The 26,084-nt window shown below is 44.6% G+C and overlaps 1 protein-coding gene across 16 annotated transcripts in view; it reads left to right on the top strand.

Annotated features, from left to right (window-relative positions):
• Window positions 1-26,084, top strand: part of Gas7 (growth arrest specific 7) — a 227,357-nt gene that overhangs the window by 125,390 nt on the left and 75,883 nt on the right. For 12 of the 16 annotated variants that reach the window (XM_074046803.1, XM_074046814.1, XM_074046809.1 and 9 more), the window contains exon 2: window positions 16,844-16,964. In XM_074046803.1, coding sequence (XP_073902904.1) covers window positions 16,844-16,964 — 121 coding nt within the window. Of the gene's footprint in view, window positions 1-9,327; window positions 9,348-9,780; window positions 9,939-10,761; window positions 10,866-16,843; window positions 16,965-26,084 lie in introns of those variants that run through there. The other 4 variants (XM_074046813.1, XM_074046808.1, XM_074046812.1 and 1 more) reach the window with 3 other exon arrangements.

Here is a 26,084-nt window from a genome sequence, read left to right as displayed (position 1 = left end):
CCTCCCAGAGAAGCAGGGCTTCTCAAATGTGAACTTGCATCTGAATTGTCCAGAGACCTTTGAAGTGCAGATCTGGTGCTGGGGCAAGGTCTGGGCCTCTACATTTCTAGCCAGCTCCCAGAGGACACCTGTGCTTCTGGTGCTGGGGGCCACCCTGGAGAATCACTGCTGGAAGGAACGCAGACAAGTCCATAAAATTCTAACCAGGCCCCAACTACAGGGTGCTGGCAGGTCTGGCTGTGGACCAGGATGGGGTGGTTCTGGGGAAGGAGGGATTAGCAAAGCAGATGACTGACTATAAGGGGCAATCAAGGAGCTGGGAAGAGCCCAAGTCAAGTTCTTGACAATGTGAGGCAAATAGGACTCAGAGGCTATTGGTAGGGTGTCCCCAAACTGGTGTGAACTGTGCATTTGGGGTGTAATATGAGGGTGAGCCAGACGTGGTAACTGCTAGCAGGCAGGCTCAGAATTCCACTGGAACCCGCTCATGGTGTGCACAAGTGAACTCTGAGTTCAGGATGCCAGGGCAGCTATCCGCTTGCTAGGCAAACTGAGCTTGGACCTTGAGGGTGGCTCTAATAGGAAAGGTGGGACACAGGCCCCTTATGACAGAACTCACCGTGGTAAGAGGTGTGATCCCACTGCCTGGGCAGTGTTTCAGGAACGGTCTGTACTTCTGAATCATGTGCTTGCATTTGAATGTGATTTTCCTCCTACAAAAATGGTGTGTCCTTAAAACAGACACATTAATACTAACATTTAGCAATACGAATATTAGGCGATATACACATATATTAAAAATAAGCCCTCACAGACCATCTGGTCCAACTTCCACATTTAAGAGATGAGGAAATTGAGGCCTCCCAGCTGAGATGAAGCGGGTTGCTTAAGATCTCAGCAAGACTGCAGCGGCTTTGGGCCGAGAACTCAGGCCCCAGTTTACATCCTGTCTGTGCTCTTTGCACGTTGCTATGATGCAGTGGTAGGTCCCAGCCCTCCACAGTCAAATCCTTGGCTGTCACCATCTGTCTAGTTCATAAGCTTCAGTAACAGAGGCTCCAAAAGCGCAGCCGAGTAGGTTGGTAGATCACACCCCTTAGTGACTCTTGGAAACTGTCGCCGCCCCCATTAGGCTTCATCTCCCTCGGGCTGCTGGTTCAGAACCAATTAAAGGAGTCAGAAGTCTTTGATCAGAATCACTGGTTGCACAGGCAGTCGGTGCTGCAGAGTAACTAGACCGAGGCTCCATGGTGCGACTCGACACTTCCACTTCCGTTTGCTTTTGGTGCCCTCGGGCTGCTCAGCTCACACTAAGCAACCACAAAGCTGGGCCAGCTGGATGGCAGCCACGGTGGGCAGGCAGAGGCACCCATCTTTATGCCCTAATGAGCTGCAGTCCGCTTTTGTTAAAACGGCACCAACTCCCCAAGGAGTCATGTGCGGGGAGCAACTGTCTCCCTCACGCTTGGACTTCCTTTCTGGTGGGCAGCTGCTTTGCATGTGCTACTGACCCTGTGACTGAGGATAGAGGCTTTCAACTGCTATTATTATTGTTTTTATTGTTATTTTATTTATTTATGGTTTCTGAGACAGGGTTTTGCTAGGTAGCCCACGCTGACCTCAAATTCACTATTCTCCTGCCTCAGCCTCCAGAGTACAGGTTACAGACATATTTTTATTTTTAATTGACACATAATTGTATGTCCTTATGGGGTACAGTGATCCATATCAATACTTGCATGCAATGTGTAATGATCAGGATAACTGGCATATCCATCAGTTCAGATAATCGTCATTTCTTTTTGTTGGGAATATTCAAAATACTCTTCTAGATATTTTGAAATATTCAATTAATTGTTGTCAACCATAGGTACCCTACTGTGCTGCAGACTGTAGAAGATTCCTGTTCATCTGCACCTTTGTGCCTGTTAACCATCCTCTCTCCACCTTTCCCTCCCCCACACCCTTCCTAGGCTCTACTAGTCCTGTTCTATAATTTGAAATCAACTTTTTTATCTTCCACATATACTTCTGGACTTCTTAAATTTCTATTTTGAATAGAATAGAGTGCTTAGTAAATTTGGTTGTGGAGTTTTCTTCAAAGGCATCACAACTTTAGAAAGTACCAGAAACAGGGCTGGAACCATGGCTAAGTGCTGCCTAGCAAGCCCGAAGCCCTGAGTTCAAACTCCAGAAGCACCAAAAGAAATAACAACATCAGAGAAAGTGCCAGAAATAAATAGCTGTGAAAGACATTTGGGGGTTCCATAGCTTAAGAATAAAGAGAGATCTAGGGAGGGTATTACATGATCTCTCTCTCTCTCTCTCAACACCTTGTTGGAAAAACTCTTTTGTTCTAGGCACCCCAGCAAAGGGAAATTTGACCAGGAATCATCTAGATGGGCCTTGCTCTTTGGGGAGAGAATTGAAGGTTAACAGTCCTGAAAGTATCTTGTAGGGCAAGATAAATAATTGATTATAGACATAAACTAGCATACAAAATCTAGGGTGTATTTTGAGATCATTAACTTTCAGGATTAGGAGAAGTGCTAAATTCTAGCCCAAATCCCTCTTTGAACAAGTTGGGACATTTCAGCACTAATTGGCCATTAATAGTGACTTGTGGTGGAGAGGCGGAGAATTCCCAGGTGCCTGGCCTCCCCAAACAGACCCAGGGCAATGGCCACGGTCTTGTATCCTGATGGGGTATGTATTTCGTGTCCAGTTTCTGGGTCCACCACTTCATAGGTGTCTCAGATGCATTTCTAAACAGTTTTTTTTTTCTGTACTTGTTTGTTTTCTCAGTTCTGGGCATCAAACTCAGGGCCTCAGGCGTTTTAGGCTAGTGTTCTACCACTGAGCCACACTGCCAAACCACCAATTCCAAGCAGGATTCAGCTAAGGAAATGGAAGAATATTTGGACCAAAGGATTTGAAACCGCTTCCTTTTTAAAGCTCAAAAGAATTTGGAGGGAAGCACATATATATAGTTTCATGAACATTTGTGTTCCTTGCTAAGATGTTTCTGTTGCCTCTTTTGTTTCTGTGGCTGCTGCTTTTGCAAGCTGAGCTGGACATGCAATGCTTTGAAATGTCCCTAGTGGTGGCTTTAGGCTCCACTACCAAAGATGTCCCCTGGGTCCTACAACCTCCATCTTTAGTGCTTCAACCCCCACATTTTACAGATGAAGAAACTGAGGCCCAGAGAGACGACAGGAGGTGCACACATTGCAGCTGTTGTCTGGTAACACAGTGTCTCTGTGCCTGGGCCTGTTGCTTTCTGCTAAAGCTTTTTTCATCTGGAGTTGGAGGGAGGCTGTCAGAACAGTCCCATGTTATTTTGGTACTGCCAGGGAAGGGGTAGGAGGGAATGAACCACATTTCTTAGCAGCCCATTAGTAAGTGGAGAGCTCAAGAAATGACTCTGTTAATCAATGGTTGCTGCTGTGGTTTAGATACAATTTGAGCGTATCCTCAAAGGGTCATGCTAGAGGCTTGGTCCCTAGTGTGGACAAGTGGAAGTAGTGAGGAGAGCTAATGGTGAGTTCATGGAAGCCAGTCCACAGAAGGGATCAAATGCTGGTCTCACTGAGTGATGTGGTTCTCTTGAAAGAGGTTTGCTATAAAGCTTGGTCCCTACTGTACACTACCAACTTCCCCTCTGTTTCTCTACCCTGTTGTGAAGCTGGTGCCATGCTCTTTGACTTCACTAAACAAACTTTTCTTTAGTAAACATCCAGCTTCAAGTATTTTATTACAATAACACAAAGTGAACTAATATAGCCAGTAAGCAGATTCACTCAGGTTTTCTAGCCTGGAAGGTAAAAGCTGGAACAGGCTGCCAGGAGAAGACTCCCTTGTCCCTTTTAATTGTGTTGAACCATCACGTCCAGACAAAGCTTAGCAGTGGGACAAAGCAGATGGGCTTCCTTTGGGAGCTTCCAGCCCAGGCTTCAAGATGAGGAAACTGTCCTTGCTTCCTATACTACTTCTTGGGGGAAGTTCTCTACTTTCAGAGACCCCCTCCCCTCACCCAGTCCTGTGTCCCTAAAACACAGGCATAAGGCCTTCAGGTACCTTCTCCAAACCTCTGTGAGAAGCCAAAGGAGTGACTCTGGTATTCAGTGGCACTATTAAGCCAGTTGGTCACTCCTGAGATTATCCCAAAAGATGCATAAGAGAGAACATCTCTCAGATCCCTGCCATGGTGTCACTGGGCAGTTGCCACCAACAAAAAGGACCAGCCAGCTCAGATCTGAGAATTGTGCTGGTATTTGGGGCATGACAGTTAATGCTGACTGTCAACTTGATTGGCTCAATCACACCCCTGGGTGTGTCTGTGAGGGTGTTTCCAGGGATAATTAGATTAAGAGGTCTGTGACCTTATAAAGGATTTAATCCATGATGGATTCAAAATTTGAATAGATCATTGGGAAGAGGTGGAACTTCCTTCCTGGTTGGAGGAAGTAGCATGTCTTGGGTGCTGTGTCTTGCCCCGGTCCCTTCCTGTCACTGCCCCACTTCCCTTTCTCCCCACCATGAGGTGAGGAACTCCTCAACACACACCCTCACCGCCATGAAGTTTTTCCCAAACACATGGGTCAGTTGACCATGGACTGAACCCTCTGAAACCTTGAGTCAGAAGAAATCTTTCTTCCCTTAAGTTGTTAAGTCAGGTATTTTGGTCACAGCCACACAAAAGTAACGCATGCATGGGGTTTTCTACATTTCTTGCATTGTCTATTAATCAGCCTAGAAACCATTAAGATATCTCATGTCTTTAGGTACAATGAGCATAAAGATCTCTTCTTCCAGGGCTGGGAAGCAAGGGCTCATATGTAAAGGAATGTATGCAAGGTCCATAGACAACATCTCTTTCCTGTCCTTTACTCCTTGACCCTTGAAGGATGTGAAATGACTTCTGACCCAGGAGGGGCCACCCAACTCATCCATGCAGTTTGTAGGATCATTTACAAATCTTTTCCTTAATCCCTGTCCCCCTGAAAACTCCATGTTTTCGAACTTTGCAAATTTCCTTGTGACGGTTGACTTCCTGTCCCTGATGCATGGGCTCCATTGTAATTGTGTTCATCAAAATTCCTGGTTAACCAGATCACTCTATTCCATCCTAGGGTCAGAAAATAGACTATTGTTCTGTGTCCTCTCCCTTCTGGGTCCTGACAAACACACCCAGTTTGTTGGTTGGCCCTCGGGAAGGCGCTGGGGGTTTGCACATGGATATTCAGTGTGGTCAGAACCTTTGGGACTTACATAAGTCTGAAATGGCCAAGGTGTTTTGCCCCCGTACCACTGGCTAGCAGGTTTGTGGTATGAGGTTTTCTCCTGTTTGGTGGACAGAGGACAGTGACAGGTGGTGATGTGGGGCAAGTGACTGATGCAGTGAGGAAACTTGGTGGATGCTCCATGGGGACCTGAGATGAGAACCTGGCATGGCAGCCCAAGTTTGGCCCCTTCTGGGCAGTCTTAGATATTGTCCAGGTAGGTTTCAGGGGAGCAGGGTCTAACATAAGCAAGTAGGGGACTCAAGCCAGCGAGATGTGGATTATTGCTGCCTCATGTGTTGTGATCCCAGCCATCTACCCCAGGCAGAGAAGCCTGAGGACAGTTGGATTGTGCCAGGTTTGGAAGAGTCCTGGGGACATTTGCATTTAAATAACTAAAACATGGTTTGGGTCTTTCCTTTTACTGACTCAAAAGGCAGACCTGCTGACTTCTATTAAGAAGGATTTGAGAGTACACATGGAGGGTTGTAGTTAAACCTCTGACTGTTTGGACCCAGTTACTCAAACGTGGGTCTTCCTTTAAGGCTTCTTTAAGCTTTGGTTCTGGGAACCCTGTGAGGACTTAGGTAAAAGGATAGGTAAGACACCTAAAAAACCAGATAGCATTTGTTTCCCTCAACACAAAGAAACTAAAGCAGATACTTTAAAGCAACTGAGGCCAATAGGAGAAGGGGACCAGGAACTAGAGAAAAGGTTAGTTCGAGAAGAATTAATTTAGAAGGTAACACACCTGCACAGGAAATCAATGTGAGTCAACTCCCTGTATAGCTATCCTTATCTCAACTAGCAAAAACCCTTGGTTCTTCCTATTATTGCTTATACTCTCTCTTCAACAAAATTAGAGATAAGGGCAAAATAGTTTCTGCAGGGTAGCAAGGGGGTGGGGGGTAGAGGGAGGGGATGGGGAGGAGGTAAAAGAGAGGGTGGGGGGAGGGGGGAGAAATGACCCAAACATTGTATGCACATATGAATAAAAAAAAAAAAAAAGAAAGCCACACAGGTGGGAAAGATGAGGTCTTTAGAGTTTGGGTTTTCCCTCAGCCTGTAGTGTTCTAGTTCCAGCCTACCCTCCTCAGTGGATTCCAGGGCTCAGAATTCCTTATGAAAGCTGATTGTCCAGTTACCAGTGAAAGGTGGTGGAGGTAAGTCTCACAGTGCCAGGTTCTTCAAAGACACTTCTGTTGTATCCTCTCTGGTTGGGAAGCGTTAGTCTCCAGGGAAGAGACAAGAGCTGACACTAAATGCCAGAGGACAAGAGGGAGCCAACTGAGTATCTGATAGCTTCAGTAGGAAAGACAAGATGTGGAAGATATTTTTTTTTCTTTTTAACTTTTGAGACAGAGTCTCACCGCTGGCCTCAGGACATCCCTCAGCTGGGATTACAGGCATATACCACCACACCTGGTAAGGATATTCCTTTGTTGGAATGATATTTTAGAACATTTTTATGATGCTATAACAAAAATACCCAAGACTGGGTACTGTATAAAGAAAAGAGGTTAATTTAGCTCACAGTTGTGGAGGTCCAAAAGTATGGTAGTAGCATCAGCTTCTGGTGAGGGTATCATGATAAGTCATAATATGATAGATGGTGTCACATGAAAGATGAGTGAGTGAGAGAGAAAGGTATCACATGGCAAGAGGCAACAAGAGTGAGCTAAGAAAGCTGGACTCGCTTTGAAACAACTAATCCAAGTCAAAGTGACCCAATCCACCCCCACAAGACAGGCACTGATCTCTTCCAAGAGTAGAGCCTCCCAGTGACCTAATGGCCTCCCCTCTGGCCCCACCTCTTAACGGTCCTGCTACATGTAGCACTGTTGCATTGGGGAATCAAGTTTCCAGCACCTTTGGGGGCCAAAGCAATCCAAATCATGGCAGATGGGAAGGAAGAGCTGACGCCTGTGACCGTCTTGCTCAGTGTCCTCATTTGTTCCCTCTCACCTCGATTTCTTTCAAGTACTATCTAGAATTTGTGAATCAGGTTATCATTCTTTCTTTTTGCATTTCTATGGTGAATAGTGACTTGTACTATTCTGTAAGTGAATTTATAAGTATTTATACATCTTTGTAAGTTGCTTCCCGTGTTCAGCCTTTGGCCTTCAGCCAATGGCTTCTTTATTCTTCACTTTTATTTGTCTTAATCTTTCAGGCATTTGGAGTACATCTTTTAAGCACACTGGGCTCTCTGTATCAGCAGGTTCCACATTCATGGAGTCAACCAACCACTGGAAGTATTTGTAAAAGAAATTGTGTCTTTGCTGGACATGTACAGACTTTCTTGTTGTTACTCCCTAAACAACACAGTATAACTTTAGATAGTGTTTACATTACTTTCAGTACTAAAAGAATTTTAGAAATGATTTAATGTATACAGGAAGATGTACATAGGCTTCATGAAACCATTTCTAGATTACTTTTACTACTAACACCAATGTAATTTCTGCATTAAGTTATAAAAAGTTCTTAGTATCCAGGGATTTTGGTATCTGGGGGCCTCTGGAACCAGTTCCCTGTGGCTACTGAGTGACAAGTGTACTTTTAACTCAGAGGACCCACGAGTGGTGTTTTCTGAGTTTTTGTCTGTCTGGCTACATGTAAAGGTTATCCCCGTAACACCTCAGAGGTGCCTTTTCCAATGTGCTTAGAGAATTGTAAGGCCAGCCTTATTTTTAGCCTTTTATTTTTTTACATCTTCCTATTTCAGGGATTATGGGAGTTTGTCCATATCTTTGCTCCATGCATCTATTGTTAGTGCATGTCTTCCTGCTGGTCTTTTAAAAGCTGTTTTGTCTTGAACAGTGTGGGGCCTGCCATGCTGACAGGTTGGGAGAGCTTTGCTCCATTGACCTGTGTACCTGTTGAGCCTATGTTCTGACCTCCTCTTCAGGAAGACCTGGTATCCATCTCGTGACTTGCCGGTCTGTCCTCTTGGTTTTTTTTGTGGTTTTTTTCTTTTTTTCTCTCTCTCTCTCTTTTTATTTTTTCCCCTATTTTCTTTGCTCCTGGGAAAATTTTTGTTTTGTACATAACTAATTCATTTTTTATTCCATACCAATTCTATGTTTTATTGCCACCAACGTGCATTTGCCCCCTGTTACAACTTTTCAAATTTCCCTATAACAGTTGTCATTTCTTGTTTCTAGTTCATATAATTTTTGTTTTCTTTTTCAAACCAACTTGCTTTTTGTTTTTTCCATATCTTTGGTCTTTTTTGCTCTTGTCTCATTGATGCCATAACTCCCTGCCCTCTGTGGGGGTTGCTGAACAGTTTCCTGCAATGTTTGGCCTGGATACCATAGGAGATTATTATTAGAAGCTTGCACTTATCTCGAGGCTTCTGGATGCTGTTTCTCCTCCATCTTCTTTCTGCAGGTGAAGAGTCCTTTACCCACTGTTGCACAGTCCATTCAATTCGATCCAAAAGCTGCAGTTTGGTCGTAGGTGGAGCACACACACCGTTCGTACTGCTGCGCTGTTTGGTGAAAGAGTACCTTTACCTGTCTGAAACAAAGTTTCTACTCTGAGTCCCAGCTTCCTTTCCTTTACCCACTCAACGTTGGGTATTCAACGATTGAATACCGTGCTGAGACTAAGCTATGAACGGGACGTGACCTTCTGAATCACATAGTGTGGTGCTGTCAGCTCTGCCCCTCATTCTCTTCCCTCCTCTCTTTCTCTTCTATTCCTCCTCCTCCTGGCCAAGTCTCTGACCCTCTGAACTTCAGAAGAACATGAACCACTACCAGGGTCCAGCCTATCTCTTAGGAAACTACTTGTGAAGACCACACTCCCCAGAATGCCCCGTGCCATGCCCTACTTCCTCCTTAGCCACTTCCTGTGAGTCAGAATCTCTGAATAGATAGGAGGGCTCCAGAGCTAGGCAGAGAACAGAACTTCCACCTGTGCCTGGCATTCTTGTAGACAGACAGACTCTGAAGCTGGTGACATCGTCGTGGGAGGCACGGCCACAATGGCTCGCCATTCCCAGCTCTGTGAAGGCTTCTGCCCACCCTAAATAGGGGTCCAGCAGAAAGGCATGAGGTGGGGGTCAATCACCAGTCTCCAGTCTAGCTGGACCTTAGTCTTCCTGATGTTCTCTTGCAGCTCCCATCACTACATGACGCCCCATTGAGTGCAGAACTGGTGGTAGAGGCCACTCGTGGCCATTGTGTCTAGGACTCCTCAGGCTGTGATAGTAATGGTAGTTTTCCAGGGATGGAGGCCTTCCGGGCACACCCAGACATGCCCTGGCTACTCCTGGGTGTCCAGATGATTTTGTGGTTGCGGAAGGGAGAAGAACTGGCTGGAGAGTCCTTTGTGGAGGAGTCTTCAAGCCGTGCCAATCACAGCACTGGGCTCATTAGCAGTCATTGTCATGGCAACGGGTCTGCCAGAAAGTGGCTCGTTAGGCTGACAACTTCAGAGGTGTTATATATAGATCTGGGTGTGGGGGGAGAGGGGGTGCAGAGCCCTGTGGATATGCCTTTCTTTAGAGCTCCTATTGCTGTTGGGTTTGGGGTGTGAGAAGACGCAGAATGGAAGATCTTAAAACTCTCTGATCTGGCTGCTAAATCAAGTGTCTAAGGACCGCTGTTAACGCCTGCAAGTAGCATTTGCTCACTGCTTCAGAAGGTAAGAGAGGCAGGTGTACACAGAAGCGTCCCGCAGGTGGAGGTGGTGTCGGGGGATGAACTTGAACTTGGAAAGTGGAGAAGGCTATGGGGAGTTGAGTATAGGGGTTGGTACTGCCTGGAAGCTGCAGCTCCAACCTCAAGTCTTTCTTAAAATAGTCTTTTCAAAGGGCTTGAGGTTGAGGGATAGGATTCTTCTTTTTAGTAAGTCATCATACAGCTCTGCATTGTCTTTTTACAAATTGTACTTGGTAAAATTTTGTGTTTCCTCCTGGTTTCCATTTCAGCAGTGATATTTTGTCTCAGTTGCTCCTGTGAGCATTGCCCCTGAGTAGCTCCACAGTACATAAACAGAGGACCTACCCAGGAGGTGTACTAACAATGCAGGCTCCCAGGCCCCCAGCCTGATTTGGTGGTGGACTTGGGGCCTAGGAATGTGCTCTTGAACCCACATTCCAGGTGTCTGTTGGGTGATCACACTTCAAGAAACACTGCTGCAGGGGCATTTGCATTTTTGTTTGGGGGATTTTTGTTATCGTTGTTTTGGGTTTTAGTATGGTTTTTGCTTGTTTGTTTTTCGGTTTTGGTTTTTTAAGATAGGGTCTCACTGTGTAGCCCAGGCTGGCCTCAAATGTACATCCTACCTCAACGGCCCAAGTGCTGGGTTTACGAGAGTATGCCACCACACCTGGCTCAGGCATTTGTTTTTAATCTCTTAGTGACTTCCCTTGCCCATTTACTTTATTTCCAAGGGAATTGGATAGCCACTATTAAGAGGAACATTTTTTTCCATTGGATTTCAAGTGAGGAGAGAAGGCAGGCTACAGCTGGGGAACGTGATGGCTTGGATGAGGGTGGTGATATTTCTGCACTTCTCCCAAGAAGGCATATGCTCATTTGGAGACTGTGAGACAGGAAGAAGGATCAGGTCTGAATTGTCATTCTTGGGTGGGCGCTGGAGCTCAGGTGGTCCAAGTGAAGAAATGAGGCTAATTTTATGCATAGCTAGGGGAATGGCTGAGGGTAACCAGGCTTTGGGTAACTGGATAGAATTTACTAGACCAGGCTATCCCCAATACCGGAAAAAAGAATTCTCTGTAACAAAGCTAATGTGTGTGTGTGTGTGTGTGTGGTTTTTGGTGTTGAGGATTGAACCCAGGGCCTCACACATACTAAGCACACACTCTACCACCAAGCTAATATTTTAAGGTAGTTTGGTTTTACCGCTTAATTCAATTGGACAAGTTATTAAACTCTCTTTAAGATTCCTTGTTTTGAAATGGGAATAAATTCTATCTATGAGACAGACTAGTTATAAAGATTGGGTAATTGTGTGAAGGACCTTACCCAGGTCCTGGTGTACAGTATACATTTGGTGATTGATAAATGTCACTGCTACTGGGTACAAATGGGTCCTGAGTGCAGATCTTCCTGGAGAAACCTACTAGACTAGGGCTTTGAAGTGGTCTAGAAATCTCTTAATATTACATATGAAATAGGATAAGATACAAAAGCTTGGACATGAATATTTATAGTAACATCATTCATATTGGCTTAAAAAAAAGGTGAAAATAGCCCAGACTATTAGTGATAAATGGGTAAACAAAATGTAGTACATATATCCATATGGCATAATATTATTCTGCAAAATTTTCAAATGATATGCTGATATATGCTATAACATGAATGAGCCTTCCACATGTTTTGGGAATGGGGTAGAAGATTGACACGTTTCCTCATATTTTTAGAGGATGGACTTTCATATATAGTTGTGCAGGTTACCTACTGAACAAATGAGGATGGAATGGGAAGGACTGAAACCTTTCCTTTACTCTGGTCCAGGGATGGCTTCTTCCAGACGGAGACAGGCTTTATAATTCCTACAAAGACATCTCATGAGTTAGATTCCAAATTGCTGAGTTGGAGGAAAACTCCCTTCATCTTCCCCCACCCTACTCTACTACTTCGATCTTGTTCCTTCTACATAGGACGGCAACTCACTGACTGTATCACTTTGGCTTCTCATTTCTGTTCCCATGGGAAAGAGTTGATAGAGTTGAGGAGAGAAGCCTCAGAACTTAGGGAGGGAAGGGAAGGATTTCACTCAGAAGGAAACTGATTAAAAATTTGGGTAGGTCCTTAATTATCAGGTTGTCATCCACACTGTGTCCTTTTAATGGCTTTGAACAATAACAGGAGGTTGACTGCTCTTGCCTCTCTGTGGCCACAAAGAGTGAGGTAGTATTGGTGCATTTGGCCTCTTACATGGAGTGATTTAACTTCTGCCTTTGCCATTTCTTTCTTAAAGAACATTTTTTACTGTGGCAAAATACAGATAACATAAAATCGAGCATCTGTAACATTATATATTCATGATATTATGCAACTATGACGACTATCTAGTTCAAAATATTTTCATAACCCCAAAGAGAAACCCTGTACCCATTCTCCCCTCCCCCCACCCCAGCCCTGGGCAGCCATAGTGTTTTCTGCCTCTATGACTTTGCCTGCCCTGGACATTTCACAGAAGTGGAACCATACAACACGTGGCCTTTTCTGGCTGACTTCTTTCACTTAGCATAATGTTTTCAAGGCTCATCCATGTTCTGGCATGAATTGGAGCTCCTGCCACAATTCTTTTTATTTCTGAATAATATTCCACTGTATGGGTATCACATTTTGTTTATCCATCCATCCATGGGTAGGCATTTGAGTGGTTTCTACTTCTTGACCATCATGAATAATGTTTATGTGAACGGGTCCATACAGGTTTTTGTCTGAATGCTTTCAGTTTTGGAGTCATATACCCAGTTGTTTCCATGTCTTCCTTCCTCTTCCCCTCCCTCTCTTCCTCTCTCTGTCTTTCTTCTCCCCCCCCCCCCTTTTCTCCTTTCTTAGTACTGGGGTTTGTACTCTTGCTGGACAGGCACTCTACCACTTGAGCCACACCTCCAGGCCTTTTGGCTTTCTTTTTGCGATAAGGTCTCCTATTTATGCCTTCCACAGAGGTGGGCATGCATCACCTCTCCCAGCTTTTTATTGATTGAGGTGGGATCTTGCTAACTTTTTGCCTAGGCTGGCCTTGAACTGCTATCCTCCAGATCTCTGCCTCCTGTATAGTTAGGATTATAGGCATGAGCCACCACTTAACATCTCCACCTCTTTTGACTCATTCATTTGAGTTCAGCTAGCAAGAGGAACCTCACACTAAGAAAGGAGAGGTAAGGGGAATGGGGCTGCCTCTGGAAAGGCAGGGCAGTCAGATGGCAGGCAGAGGGGGGGACCTGTGGCTGAGTAGGAGGGACACTGGAGACCACCTTCACCATTTGGTTGAATTAGGAAATAGGCCCAGTTGGCCTGGATGCCCTTCTCTCTTTTTCAACACCTCTTGATCTTCCCTGGCCTAGTTTCAGGTGCCTCCTTGAAGGGCCTGTATTTCCTAGATAGGGGAGACCTCAAAGCAGAGACTAAACCTCCTTGGTCATCTGTGTCTTTACATGTAAACTGGGTCTTTCTCTGACCTCACCAGGGAATTTATTTAGATAAACTAACTAGAGTCTAAAGAGAAAATCAAGGTACTGTGCATCAGGAAGAGAGAAAGGCTCCTGTTCCTCCTTCGTAGGTGGGGCACCAGGACTTAGAAGGATTTAGAAGGTTCAATTGCTTCCTCTTCAGCCCACAGGAGGTGTGGCCTCCCCACCAGCCTCCAGGCATTAACCTCTGCTGCAGGTGTTTCTTGTAACCTTGGAAACAGACACTTCAGAGAAATAGCTGTTGATGGTGACATTTCAGACTTGTGAAGGGGAGGCTGTCCCATTGGGAGGGAGAGCCTGGTCTTGGCCCCCACCCAGTGGGACCCCCATCCAGTGGGACCCCCCCATCCATTGAGCATCTGTGCTGAGGGACCCCTCCTTCCTGTATGCAGAGTGTGTAGCTTTGATCTTAGCAGCCTTTCACTGCTGGGCTGGCATTAGCACCTTCCTTTTCATAGATGTGGAAATGGCCTGGTTGAGTCATTTGCCCTAGGTTATGTGCTTGCCACATGGCAGAGCTTGGGTTGACACTGAGGTGCTTAGAGCCTGAGTCTAGAGGGCTGTTTTCTCTGAGTCTCTGGGTCTGCAGCTCTGCAATCCATTTCTGGCCATATCGGTTGCTCCTTCCTCCCTTCCTTCCTTCATTCCTTCCTCCCTCCCTCCCTTTTTCCTTCCTCCCTTCCCTGTCTTCCCTCCCTTCCTTCCTTTTCTTCCTTCCGCCCTCCCTTTTCAGTGGCAGGGTTTTGAACTCAACCCCTTTACTTGCTAGGCAGGTGCTCTACCACTTGAGTTAAGCTTTTTTTGCTTTAGTTATTTTTCAGATGGGCTCTCACACTTTTGAAGGGGTCCAGCCTCAGACCTCTATCCTTCTACTTACGGCCTCAGATGTAGCTGGGATCACAGGCACATACCTCCACAACCATGCTTGTTGGTTGAGATGGAATCTCACTTTTTTTTTTTTTTTTTTTGCCCAGACCAGCCTTGATCCTCCTGATCCCCACATCCAGAGCTGGATTACAGGCATGAGCCATCATGCCCAGCTGCTATGTCAATTTCTAAGCCTTGCTTACTACCCACTAACAACTTCCCACTTCCTCCCATGTTATTGGGACAAGCACCACCATGGGCATCCCCTCTTATGTGCGCTCTAGTATTAGACTCAAGGGAAGTGACTTGGCATCTCACCCCTCTGGTTCTAGATTGCTTTCCCTTCAGAAAACACACATTCTTCAGCCCCCTGGGACTCCTATGCCTACTTTGCTTCAAAAGCCCCTTGCCCAAAATGTAAAGTCTGCTATATGTGGGGTAATATACGCAGTTTACCCACATGCGTCTCTTCCTCTCTCTCTCTCTCTCTCCCCCTCTCTTCCCTTCCCTCCCTCCCTCCTCAACATTTCAACATTAGACCATTTGTCTTGCATGTATTCTGGTCATCTTCCATCCTGAGATTGGCTAGAATGTGCATGGAGGCACAGGCACCCCTGCTCAGGTGTGCGTTTCTGCTGAATGGATGTGCTCTGCAAGACACCACAGTGCTTTTGGCCTGGCTGCTGTACCCCTCACATCACTTGCAAATAGAAAACTGTCTTCCATCTGGAATCAAAGTGGCTCTGTGGGTTAGCAGGTGCATGTGGAGGAGACAGCTTGTCCAGGGCACAGGGGAAAGCTTTTAATGTAGTTGTGAAATTCACAATGAAACACACCACACTACACAGAAGGCCAGAGGGAGGCCATGTTTACTCAAATCCCAGGAGTGGCTAGGAAGCAGAGACACATGGTGTTACAGCCTTCCCAGAGCAGGAGAACAGCCTTGAGAGCTCATGTCTCTGCTGCCTCCTTCCCACCCATTATCCTATGTTCCTAAGAATTCTCACTTGTGACCAAAGAAACCACCCCTGTGGGCACAGCTAGGGGACAATGAGGACCCTGAGGAGCTGGTGACAATCAATGTTTCTGAGAGGCTCTGACTTGGCTGAGAAATTCATGCCACTTTCTTCTGTGGCTAGAATTCTGACTTTTGTAAATTTAATTTCTTCAAAAGTTACAGCAAATCATGAGTTAATTTGAATTCTCTGTCCTTATTTTTAATTGTTCTTTATCTAAAAACTTTTATTTTTGTGTTTATTATAGAAGATTTAGATGGAACAGATAAGTAGAAAGAAAAGAATGAAAATTGCCCACAGTCTTACCACCAGGGGGTTTATAGATGCTGTTTTAATACAAGTCTATTTTATATCTAGTTTCTCTGACATTATATATTTGTCTGTTTCTTAGGAAGAATAATACTAGTGGTTCATACCCATAATCTTAGATGCTTGGGAGTCTGAGATAGGGAGGATCACAGTTCTAGGCCATCCCTAGCAAAAACTTTGTGAGACCCCCCCCATCTCAACCAATATCTGGACAACTGCCATCTCAAGCTACTTGGGAGGCTGAGATCAGGAGGATTGTAGTTTGAGGGCATCCTGAGCAAAAAAAGAATGAGACCCCCATCTCAACGGAGAAAAACTGGGCATGGTAGTATGCACCTGTCATCCCTGTAATGGCAGGAAGGGTAAAATAGGAGAATCAAGGTCAAGGCTGGCCTGGGCAAAGACTGAGACCTATCTCCAAAATACAGAGCAAAAAGTGCTAGGGATATGGCTTAAATGGTACAAGGCCTGCCTAGCAAGTGTGAAGCCCTAGTTCAAATCCTAGTACCACACACACACACACACACACACACACACACACACACACACACAAGCAAACCCAGTAATATTATGCACGGTTAAAAGAATCAAAGTGTAAAAACCTGCATGCGGTGGAAAGCCAGTGTTTATTTTGTCTCTGTACCCTAATTCTCTTTGCCAGAGTGATTTGATGAGAAAAACCCCATCCAGCTTTCATGGACTTGCAGCATTATTACAGAATGTTTTACATCTCGCTCTGCCGCGACTTGCATTAATTACTTCTGCTTGGTTTGCACAGCAGGCCAGGGCCTCGTCTGCTGCTGTACTTGGTGGTCCTGTGGATTCCAGGCTGCAGATTCCACAGGGGGTGTGTGGAGTGATGGTCCCCTGGCAAGCACAGCACCCTGTGATTGATTTTCCATGATCCAGCCACGAGGAGGAAGCCCAGCTCTTTAACTGCCTGGCATCTCCCTCTGCACTGGAGAGGCTTTCGCAGAGATGAGAGCTCCTCCTACTGCTTGCTCATGCCACCCCTGAGCTCACATGCGTGTCACCTGTGACCTGTCCCCAGGAAGTCCTGTGGACCATGCTCTCCCCAGTGTCAAGCAATTCCAGATGACTTCATCAGCCTCTGACTTTCTGGTTTAAAAATGGTTGCAAAAATGCCAAGTGTACGTGACCTTTTCTTTCCTGTCTAACAGAAGCCTGGAATGGTCCCCCCTCCACCGGGAGAGGAGAGCCAGACCGTCATCCTTCCACCTGGCTGGCAGAGCTACTTGTCTCCTCAAGGCCGGCGTTACTATGTCAACACGGCCACCAATGGTGAGTCCTGCTTGGGGGGCGAGGGGAGTGGACAGCATGCCTGTGAAAAGACCCTTTTCTCTTCATTCCTCCTGGTTTTGAAACTTTTTCTCCAGGGGCCACAGTAGAGTCCCAATCACCTCACGATGCTGGGTGGTAGGGTTGGAGCCTGGATCTGTAGTGCCAGGAGAATCTCCTGGGGGATTCCAGCCCTTTAAGGTTCATGTCATCCCTGGACCTTGACATCCACCCTTGGGCATCTTCACTGACCCAACCTCAGGGTCTGGGTCTTCCAAAAGGAATCTTAAAATGTTTCCAAAGGCGTCTCAGAGCTGTTTTAGATAAAGGCTAAGTGACTGCACATTTCTTGGAACTTTGATTGTCCTAATGATACTGAGGCTGCCAAACAGGGATGGAGAATATGCAGTTTCCCTAATTTTACTGCCGCATCCTTCTCTTTCCTGAAGTATATCCCTGGCTGGTGTTTTTTGGAGTGTCCTGTGGGCTACATGTGGGTCATTTATTCTATTCAATAGCATAGGTTCTCCATGCATCTCAGAGCAGAGTAGGACTGCACGGTCATGCCCTGAATGTTAGGGATGTCATGGATGTTCCAAATGACTCCAGGATCGTGAATATGGGCTGGAAGGTTTATAAAAGGTATGCAGTGTGGAACCCTGCCACAGGTGAGCAGAGCATTCTTCAGGCTGTGGTCATGGGAAGGGCAGAGAAAACCAGCTAAGTTTCCTGTGCCTTGACCCCTGTGATTCTCCAAGGACCTTATCCCCAGAGAACCAAGAGGATCACCACAAGGAAAGTTAGGTTTGGTAGGAATCATAGACATAAATGTCAAATTCTACCCAAATCCACCTGTTGGCTCAGCCTGAGCATCTCACATCTCTTGTTTGTGCTCACCTGACTCATGGCTACCTCTTGCCACCTAGGGATGGTATCATTAATATGACTTATGATTTTGAGCCTGCACTAAGAGGAGGGGTCCTGGTGATGGAGGGCCAGCTGCTGTTTAGAGAGGGAAAGAAGGAGGCTGACAGCTGTCACTCTGAGTGGCTGTTTTGTTCATAGCCTCTGGCAACCTGATCTGACCTCAACTGTACTGTTCTGGTTGAAAAGGTAACAGGGTTTCTAGGAAAGGGGAAGTAGGACTATTTCTAACCGTCCTAAGCTTAACGCTTCCTCAAAAGAAATACACGAGCAGCTTTGCTCTGTTATCAGACTTGGCCTTTGGAGGAGCGTGTGTTCAAATGCAATTCCCAACTGTATAATGCAAATTTGGACTGCATGATACCCAGATCAACAACATAGATCTTGGATCTATTCTTGGCCTGAATTAGCTACCCTGTGTCAAAAGAGAGTGGGGGAAAAGCGGCTTCCTAAAATGAACATTTTTGTTTACCTTTATTTTAAAAATTAGTCTCTGGGTAAAAAAAAAATTCAGTGAGTACAAATGGGATTCAGATAAAAAAAGATCCCAGTCCCCATTTCCCAGAGCTGTTTATCACATATATCCTTACAGATATTTGTATTTTCTCATCTTCTAAACAAATGTATGTTTATTTTTTAAAAATAAACCAGAAAATCTTATTCATGCTGTTCTTTAAATGACTTTGATGATATGTTGTAGACATCATTCTATTCTTTGCATATTTCAGCCTAACTTTTTCTTTTTAAGAGCCGTGGACTAGACAATAGTTGACCGCACGAGTGTGCTATCATTAATTTAACTAGCACTCTATCTATTAATGGATATTTAATTCACATTTTACATCAACAGATAGTGTCTGGCAGCTTTTTTTCTGGGATTCAGTCTTCAGTGTATGTTACTAGTCAGAGCTTCCCTGAGGGTCCTAAGATACTGCCATCCCTGGGATGCTCCAGGCATCTGCAAATTCTTTCTCTAAAGTACTAAGTAGTAAATGTCATTAGTTTGAAGGGGCATATGGTCTCTGTCCCAGCTGTCCCGCTTCTCTGATTGGCACTAAAACTTCCATAGGTGATGTGTAACCAAGGAGTGTAGTTGTGTTCTAATAAAACTTCATTGATGTACACTGAAATGTGAATTTCAGGCAACTTTGATGTGTTCTGAAACATCATTCTTCTTTTTATTCTTTTTCAATCATTTCAAAGTGCCAAGGATGTTACATGGTGGTACACACCTGTAGTCCCAGCATTCCAGTAGCTGAGGCAGGAGAATCAAGAGTTCAACCCAAAATGCAAAAGATGTCTTTAGTTCACAAGTACATGGACCTTATGATAACAGTGAGTGGTGGTGTTGCCCCACCTAGTTGGCTTAGGGTATCATCAAGTCAAATGGGATTGGCCCTATTTCCTCACCTTCTCTTTTGTTTCCTTTTTTCATCCTGGCTCTTTGATCTTACATTCTAGATGTGTGCCGGGCTTATTGATTATGCAGTTGTTTAACTCTTTGTTTACCTGTTCAACTGGTTGAGTTATCATTCATTCAACACATACTTATTGAACCTCAGATACGTACTGTATATAGCATGTGCCCGCCCTCAAATTGCTTATTTTCTTGTAGTGGAAGCAGATCTTAAAGCTTCCTCTCTCTCTCTTCTTTTTGTGGTTCTGGGGATGGAACCCAGGGTCTTGTGCATGAGAGGCAAGTGAACCACACCCTGGGTCTGGAAGCAGATTTATGTGTACTTCTTGAGTACAGTCATGAGAAGGGCTGTGAAAGAGATGTCTGAGGTCTTTGTAGAATATGTCACAGAGACCCTGTTGGGTCAGAAAGGCTTCCTGGAGGAGAGAGCTTTTCAAAAAGGATGGGAAGGATGAGGATGGGACAGGGATGGGAAATGGCTCACTGACCACAGTCACCAAGCCACACTTGAACATCAGGTCAAGGATTTTGCTCTTTGGTCTATGGGAGGAGAAGCAGCTATCTTTCTCCTTCCAATTCCTTTCTTAGATGACCTGTTTTGTTTGGCTGCTGAGGTGTTTGACCATTTTGGAGCCTGACTGTCTTTCTGCAGCAAAGACCCTATTAGAAGTGACTCCTCATTCTGGTACTTGCATCTCACCCATGCCTCCCAGGGCTTCTGGGTTATTGCCTCATTGCTGGGTCAGCCACACCACCTTTCTGCCCTGACTCTCAGCTTATTGACATGCCAACCCCACCACCACTGCTGTAACCACTGTGGGTCACTCTTCTCATCGTCTCTGTCCATCTTTCTTCCCAATGCAGTCATCCCTCGGGACCCGCAGAGGACTTGTTCTGGACCCCTAGGTAAAAATCCCCGCAGATGCTCAAGTCCTTATATAAGAGGGTATAGTATTTGTGTATCCTCCCTACATTACTTATAATACCTAATACAATGTCAGTGCTGTGTAAGTAGTTGTTTCACTCTATTGTTCAGGGAATAATGACAAGATAAAAACGTCCCTACATGTTCATTTCCCCTGAACATTTTCAATTCTCCAAGGCTGGTAGAATCCACCAGTGCAGAACTCATGGACATGGAGGGCCAGTTACGCTTCTCCTTAATCCCTAATCTCTTCTCTCCCAGAGAGCACTTGGGCATAAAAGATGTTCTGTCCGTACTTTTCTACCACACACAAATACGGTCATGGGACAGCCTCATTTACATTTGTATTCCCTTGCTCTGGTTAATCTGCTTATTTTCACATCCATTTAGGTTTTCATGGATGAGGGCTGTCATGCTGCTCACCACTGATCCAGGCTGTGAATGTAACATCAACCCAGATACTGACTTTGCTCTGAGGCCATACTTCTAATGGGTCCAGCGAAACATATACACCTACCATCACTGCAGGCACTGTTTGGAAATGCAGAAGCTCTAAAATCACTTTATCTGGGCAGCAAACAAGTGTCTGAGGAGGAGCCCTTGACATAGGTCCAGGCTGTAGCCCAAGCAGAGGGCAAGGCAGCAGGTGAAAGACAGGTGGATGAACAGGAACACAGAGGTGAGAGACAGTTAGGTATCTGACCTGCCAAAGGCCTCTTGAGGAGTTTTGAGGAGTGGGGTCTTTATCCAATGGGAAGCCCTGGAAAGTTTCCAACCGAGGTGTGATACCCTCAGAACACGGCAGCAAGTGCTTGCACAGCAGACTGAAGGATTTGAGAGCAGTGATTGTGACATCTGACAGCCTAAATGAGAAGAAAAATAATGAGGTCAAACACCCATCTCAGCAGTGCTTGGAAAGGAGGAGGTGGAATCTGTCAGAGAGGATGTGGCAGATTAGGGACAGGGAGAGCTTGGATTCCTTCTGGTTTTCTTTCCTTTCTGTTTTCATTCTCTCTCTTTTTTCTTTTCTTTTTCTTTTTTGGTGATACTGAGGTTTGAACTCAGGGCCTTGCACTTGCTAGGCCAACACTCTACTACTTGAGTCATACCCCATACTTTTTGTTCTTTTTAGTTGGTGCTTTTGCCCAGGTAGAAGTTAGGAGGCTTTCTGCCTCCTCCTCTCAAGTAACTGGGATTACAGGTATGCACCACCACACCCGGTTTTCCTCCTGGTTTTCTGTCTTGCATGATGGAGCCATGCAGTGAGAATATGGGACACCAGAGATGAGCAGGTTTAGAAGAAAGAAAGTGAATGCATGTTACAGGTGTGGCTCCTTGGAGTACATCAGGGAAAATGACTGGCACATGATTTGTATGGCTGCATCTGTGGCTCAAGGGATATCAAGACTAGAGATGGAAGCCCAGGGAGTCCTGTGCGAGCAGTCATGCAGACGGCAGAATGAGTTTCACCCCTACTTACCCCACTGGGCTAGTCACCATTGTGCAGTGACCAACCTGAACAACCATGTGGAGTGGCCTAGGATTTGATTTCTTTAGCATAGACCTGTAGCCATCATCCAAGTCAAGTCTAGAAGAGAGAGCCCTGAAGCACAAAGTTTAAGGCAGGGGCCAAGGAGCCCTTGAAATTGTCAGAGACAGGAAGAATCCACGAGAAAGTAGCATCATGAAAGGCAAGGGAGGAGAGACTGCCGAGGGAGAGGAAGTCAGAGATAAACGGAAGTGCAGATCAAATTTATGGTAGGACGATCACTTAAATCACTAGGGAAAGCACAGATTATTTGGTGAATGGTGTTTAGTAAATGAGCCAGATGGCTCACAGGAAGCTCTGGTGGAGAAGTTAATGCAATAATGCTGCCAGTCTCATAAACTCACCAAACCCAGCAGAGAGCGTGATTCGTAAAACTGTGAGATGTCCCCATCTCTGACTGCTCGTGGCTTCCAGAGGGTTTTGTCAGGCAGAGTGGCCTTAAATCTATCACTAGGAAGTCAAGAGTTTTTAGTGTCAGAGTCCTTCGTTCTCATGGTTCTCACAGTGCTGGAGGCGGAGAAATCCAAGATTCCATATCTGGTCATGATGACCTGCTTTTTGGTTTACAGAGGTCTGCCTTCTTCTGTGTTCTCACATGGTAGAAGGGCCTCTAATCCCAAGACAGTAGAGCCCTGTGACCCAATCACTTCCTAAAGTCACCATCTCTTAATGCTATCACATTGGGGATTAAGTTTCAACATATGAGTTTTGGGGTGGGGGGGGACACAAACATTCAGACCATAGCAAGGACGTCTTGCACAACAGTTAATTATATTTCAAGAGACTTAGCACAACATGGAGGGCTGGCAGGGTGGCTCAGGTGGTAAGAGCACCTGCCTAGCAAGTGTGAGGGCTTGAGTTCAAACCCCAGTACTACCAAAAAAAGGGAAAAAAATCACATATAGCACAACATGGTTTGTTCTGGTAATTGTTGGAAGGCAGCTATCCATTTTTGTCACTTAACAGTGACACGGTGTAGGTATTCAGAGACTTTTTTGGAGAGCTGCTGACTGTTTTGATATGGTTTAAGATATATTTTAACCATTTGGACATGGTAGGGATATTTGAGGCTAGTACTGAAGGCCAAGATTGGTTTTGTTTAATGTATGAGTCTCTATTTATCATGTGCCTATTAATCATTGTACACTTTAAATCTATTTGGTCCATTTATTTTATCTATGTCTTTCATTGCTAAAGAAAGGGGATGATTTAGCCATGCATGGTGTTTCATGCATGTAATCCCAGCACTCAGAAGGCTAAAGCAGGAGAATTTAAGAGTTTGAGGCCAACCTAGTCTATTTAGAAAGGTCTGGCTAGCCTGTAATTATAGCAGTAAGATCTTGTCTCACGAAAAAGATGATTTGAGTAGATATTTCAGCCTCATTTTGCTAGAAAGGAGAGCCTGCTACAGAGATTAAGTGATAAGATCTTATTTAGGAGTATCAGCCCAAAGCTGTGAAGATGGGTAAGAGAGTGGAGGGAAGCCAGGGAAGATGTTACATGACGCTGAGTGGTATTTGATGGTGCAATTCAGAGTGACCCACAAGCTAATCCAACAGGAGAATTCACTTCTCCAGAAAGGTTGTGGAGGAGCCATGGTTGGAGTAGCTCCTAAGAGAGCAAAGAAGTTTTATTCGCTATACAGGGCATTGACTCACATTGATTTCCTGTGCGTGGGTGTTACCTTCTAGGTTAATTCTTTTTGATCTCACCTTTTCTCTAGTTCCTGGTCCCCTTTTCCTATTGGCCTCAGTTGCTTTTAAGGTATCTGCTTTAGTTTCTCTGCGTTAAGGGCAACAAATGCTAGCTAGTTTTTTAGGTGTCTTACCTATCCTCACCCCTCCCTTGTGTGCTCTCGCTTTTATCATGTGCTCATAGTCCAATCCCCTTATTGTGTTTGCCCTTGATCTAATGTCCACATATGAGGGAGAACATACGATTTTTGGTTTTTTGAGCCAGGCTAACCTCACTCAGAATGATGTTCTCCAATTCCATCCATTTACCAGCGAATGATAACATTTCGTACTTCTTCATGGCTGCATAAAATTCCATTGTGTATAGATACCACATTTTCTTAATCCATTCGTCAGTGCTGGGGCATCTTGGCTGTTTCCATAACTTGGCTATTCAACCAGGAAAAACCCTTGTTCCTTCCTATTATTGCTTATACTCTCTCTACAACAAAATTAGAAATAAGGGCAAAATAGTTTCTGCTGGGTATTGGGGGGTGGAGAGGGAGGGGGCGGAGTGGGTGGTAAGAGAGGGGGTGGGGGCAGGGGGGAGAAATGAACCAAGCCTTGTATGCACATATAAATAATAAAAGAAAAATGAAAAAAAAATAATAATAAAAAAAAAAGTAGAGCTGCCATAAGACCCAGCATTTCTACTCTTAGGGATTTACCCAAAGGAATGTATGTCAGGTTACAATAAAGGAACCTGCACATCCAAAAAAAAAAAAAAAGAAGTTTTATTTGCTCATGTCCCATTTCCCACTGGCCAAGTTTCCCCCCTTAGAGAGCTATTTCCTCCTTCATTTGGATTAGATCATCTGCTTCCAGGCAGCCTGTCAGAAAGCCTGATTCCACCTCTCTGAGACTGACGCTTCACCCAATTCCCAAAGGGGGTGGTCAACAGCATATTAGTGAGGTTCCAACCAAAACAGAAAGAGTCACTCAATGGAAATGTGAGGGTGAATCTAATGTTAGTTTCCCAATGCAGAGACACCCTTAGAACTGAGTGCTACATTATACATCTCTCTCTAACATCAGACTCAATGGCTTGGTCATTCATGAAGTACATTAAGCAGCTAACGACTACGTCGTAGCCATCCTAGAGGGAACCTTCCAAATCATCAAACACAGGGTTGCCAAGCTACAGTCCAGGGGCCAAATTCACAGCCTATTTTTTTAATTCCTCTTTTTTTTTTTTTTAAATTTCTTTTATCGGTTTTACATTTACTCACATGTGTATGCATTGTTTGGGCATCCCCCTCCCCACAGCCTATTTTTGTTAATAAAGTTTTATTGGAGCGCAACCATGCGTTTACAACCTTTTGTTTACATTCCATACTGTCTACAGCTGGTTTGCAGATGACAGAGTTGCAGCAGAGACCATGGGACCCATAAAGCCAAAAAAATATTTGTTGTCTGTCCCTTGGCAGAAAAAGATCACTCCCCTAACAAAATAGAACCCATTCATTTTACACATACAGAAATGATAAAAGCCTTTGCTCCGAGTCACCTGGTCATTGATCAGCCAAGCTATGACCAGACCCCAATGTTTTGACTTTTTTTTTTTAACTTCTTTGCGTGAGTATTCAGAAGGATAGACATGTGTAGCTGTGACTTAATTTGGTACAAAGATAATTGAGTTCACATATTAGTAGCTAGGTTCTTTGAAAAATAGCAATTTTAAGGCATACATTCTTATTTTATATGAACATTAACTGAAACCCAGGAAGAGCTGGACATTTTTAAACATTTTAATTTTATTCTATTCCATATTTTTATTAGTGCATATTAATTATGCAGTGGGAAGTACATTGTGATGTGGAAATTGTTTTAAAGCTGCTTTTGACAAAGAATCTATGTCTATATTGTGTTCGTGAGCAAAACTTGGTGTGGACTAAACCATGATTTGAGCTTTTGGACTCATTTGCCAAATGGTTTTCTTGATTTCTTGTTGGAATCTTCCTTTAAATGAGTGGATTTCCATTCAACTTTATTATACTGAGAGCTAATGTGAGTTTCTGGGTGAGTTTTATAGCAGAACACTTTTAAAAGCCATTCTTTGAGCTTTTCTTTGTTAAAAATAATTGGATAATTTTCTAACTTCCCAAATAGAATGGCCTTGATAATTTCCTGTTAATAAAAGTTGCCCTGTGAAGCTTCTACACCCCAAAGCAACAGTCTGTTTTCTTCTGTCCATCTGTGTTGAGCAAATGTGAAACTCAAAAGATGTTTGCTTTTGGCACATTCAATTGACTGAATTGGGCTTTGTGTGTGTGTGCACATGCACACACACTTATGTACCTTTCCTATTTTGGCTTCATTGTTTTTCTTTAATGGACTCTCAAAGGAAAGCTCTGCTATTTTTTGTTTGTTGGTTGGTTTTTTTATCATTTTTACATTTACTCACATTTGTATACATTGTTTGGGCCACCTCCTCACCCCTTCCCCCTGCCAAGCTCTACTGTTAATTTGCTTCAGTGTGGGCTTTGTTTTCTCTTCCAGAGCCTCCATTTTCATTTGCAATGTTTAGGTGATACTTAAATACATAACATACCCCTCGTTTTCTACCATGTTTTAG

This window comes from Castor canadensis, chromosome 11 (assembly GCF_047511655.1).
Source record: "Castor canadensis chromosome 11, mCasCan1.hap1v2, whole genome shotgun sequence".
Classification (NCBI taxonomy): Eukaryota; Metazoa; Chordata; class Mammalia; order Rodentia; family Castoridae; genus Castor; species Castor canadensis.
This window is presented reverse-complemented; position numbering and strand designations above follow the sequence as displayed.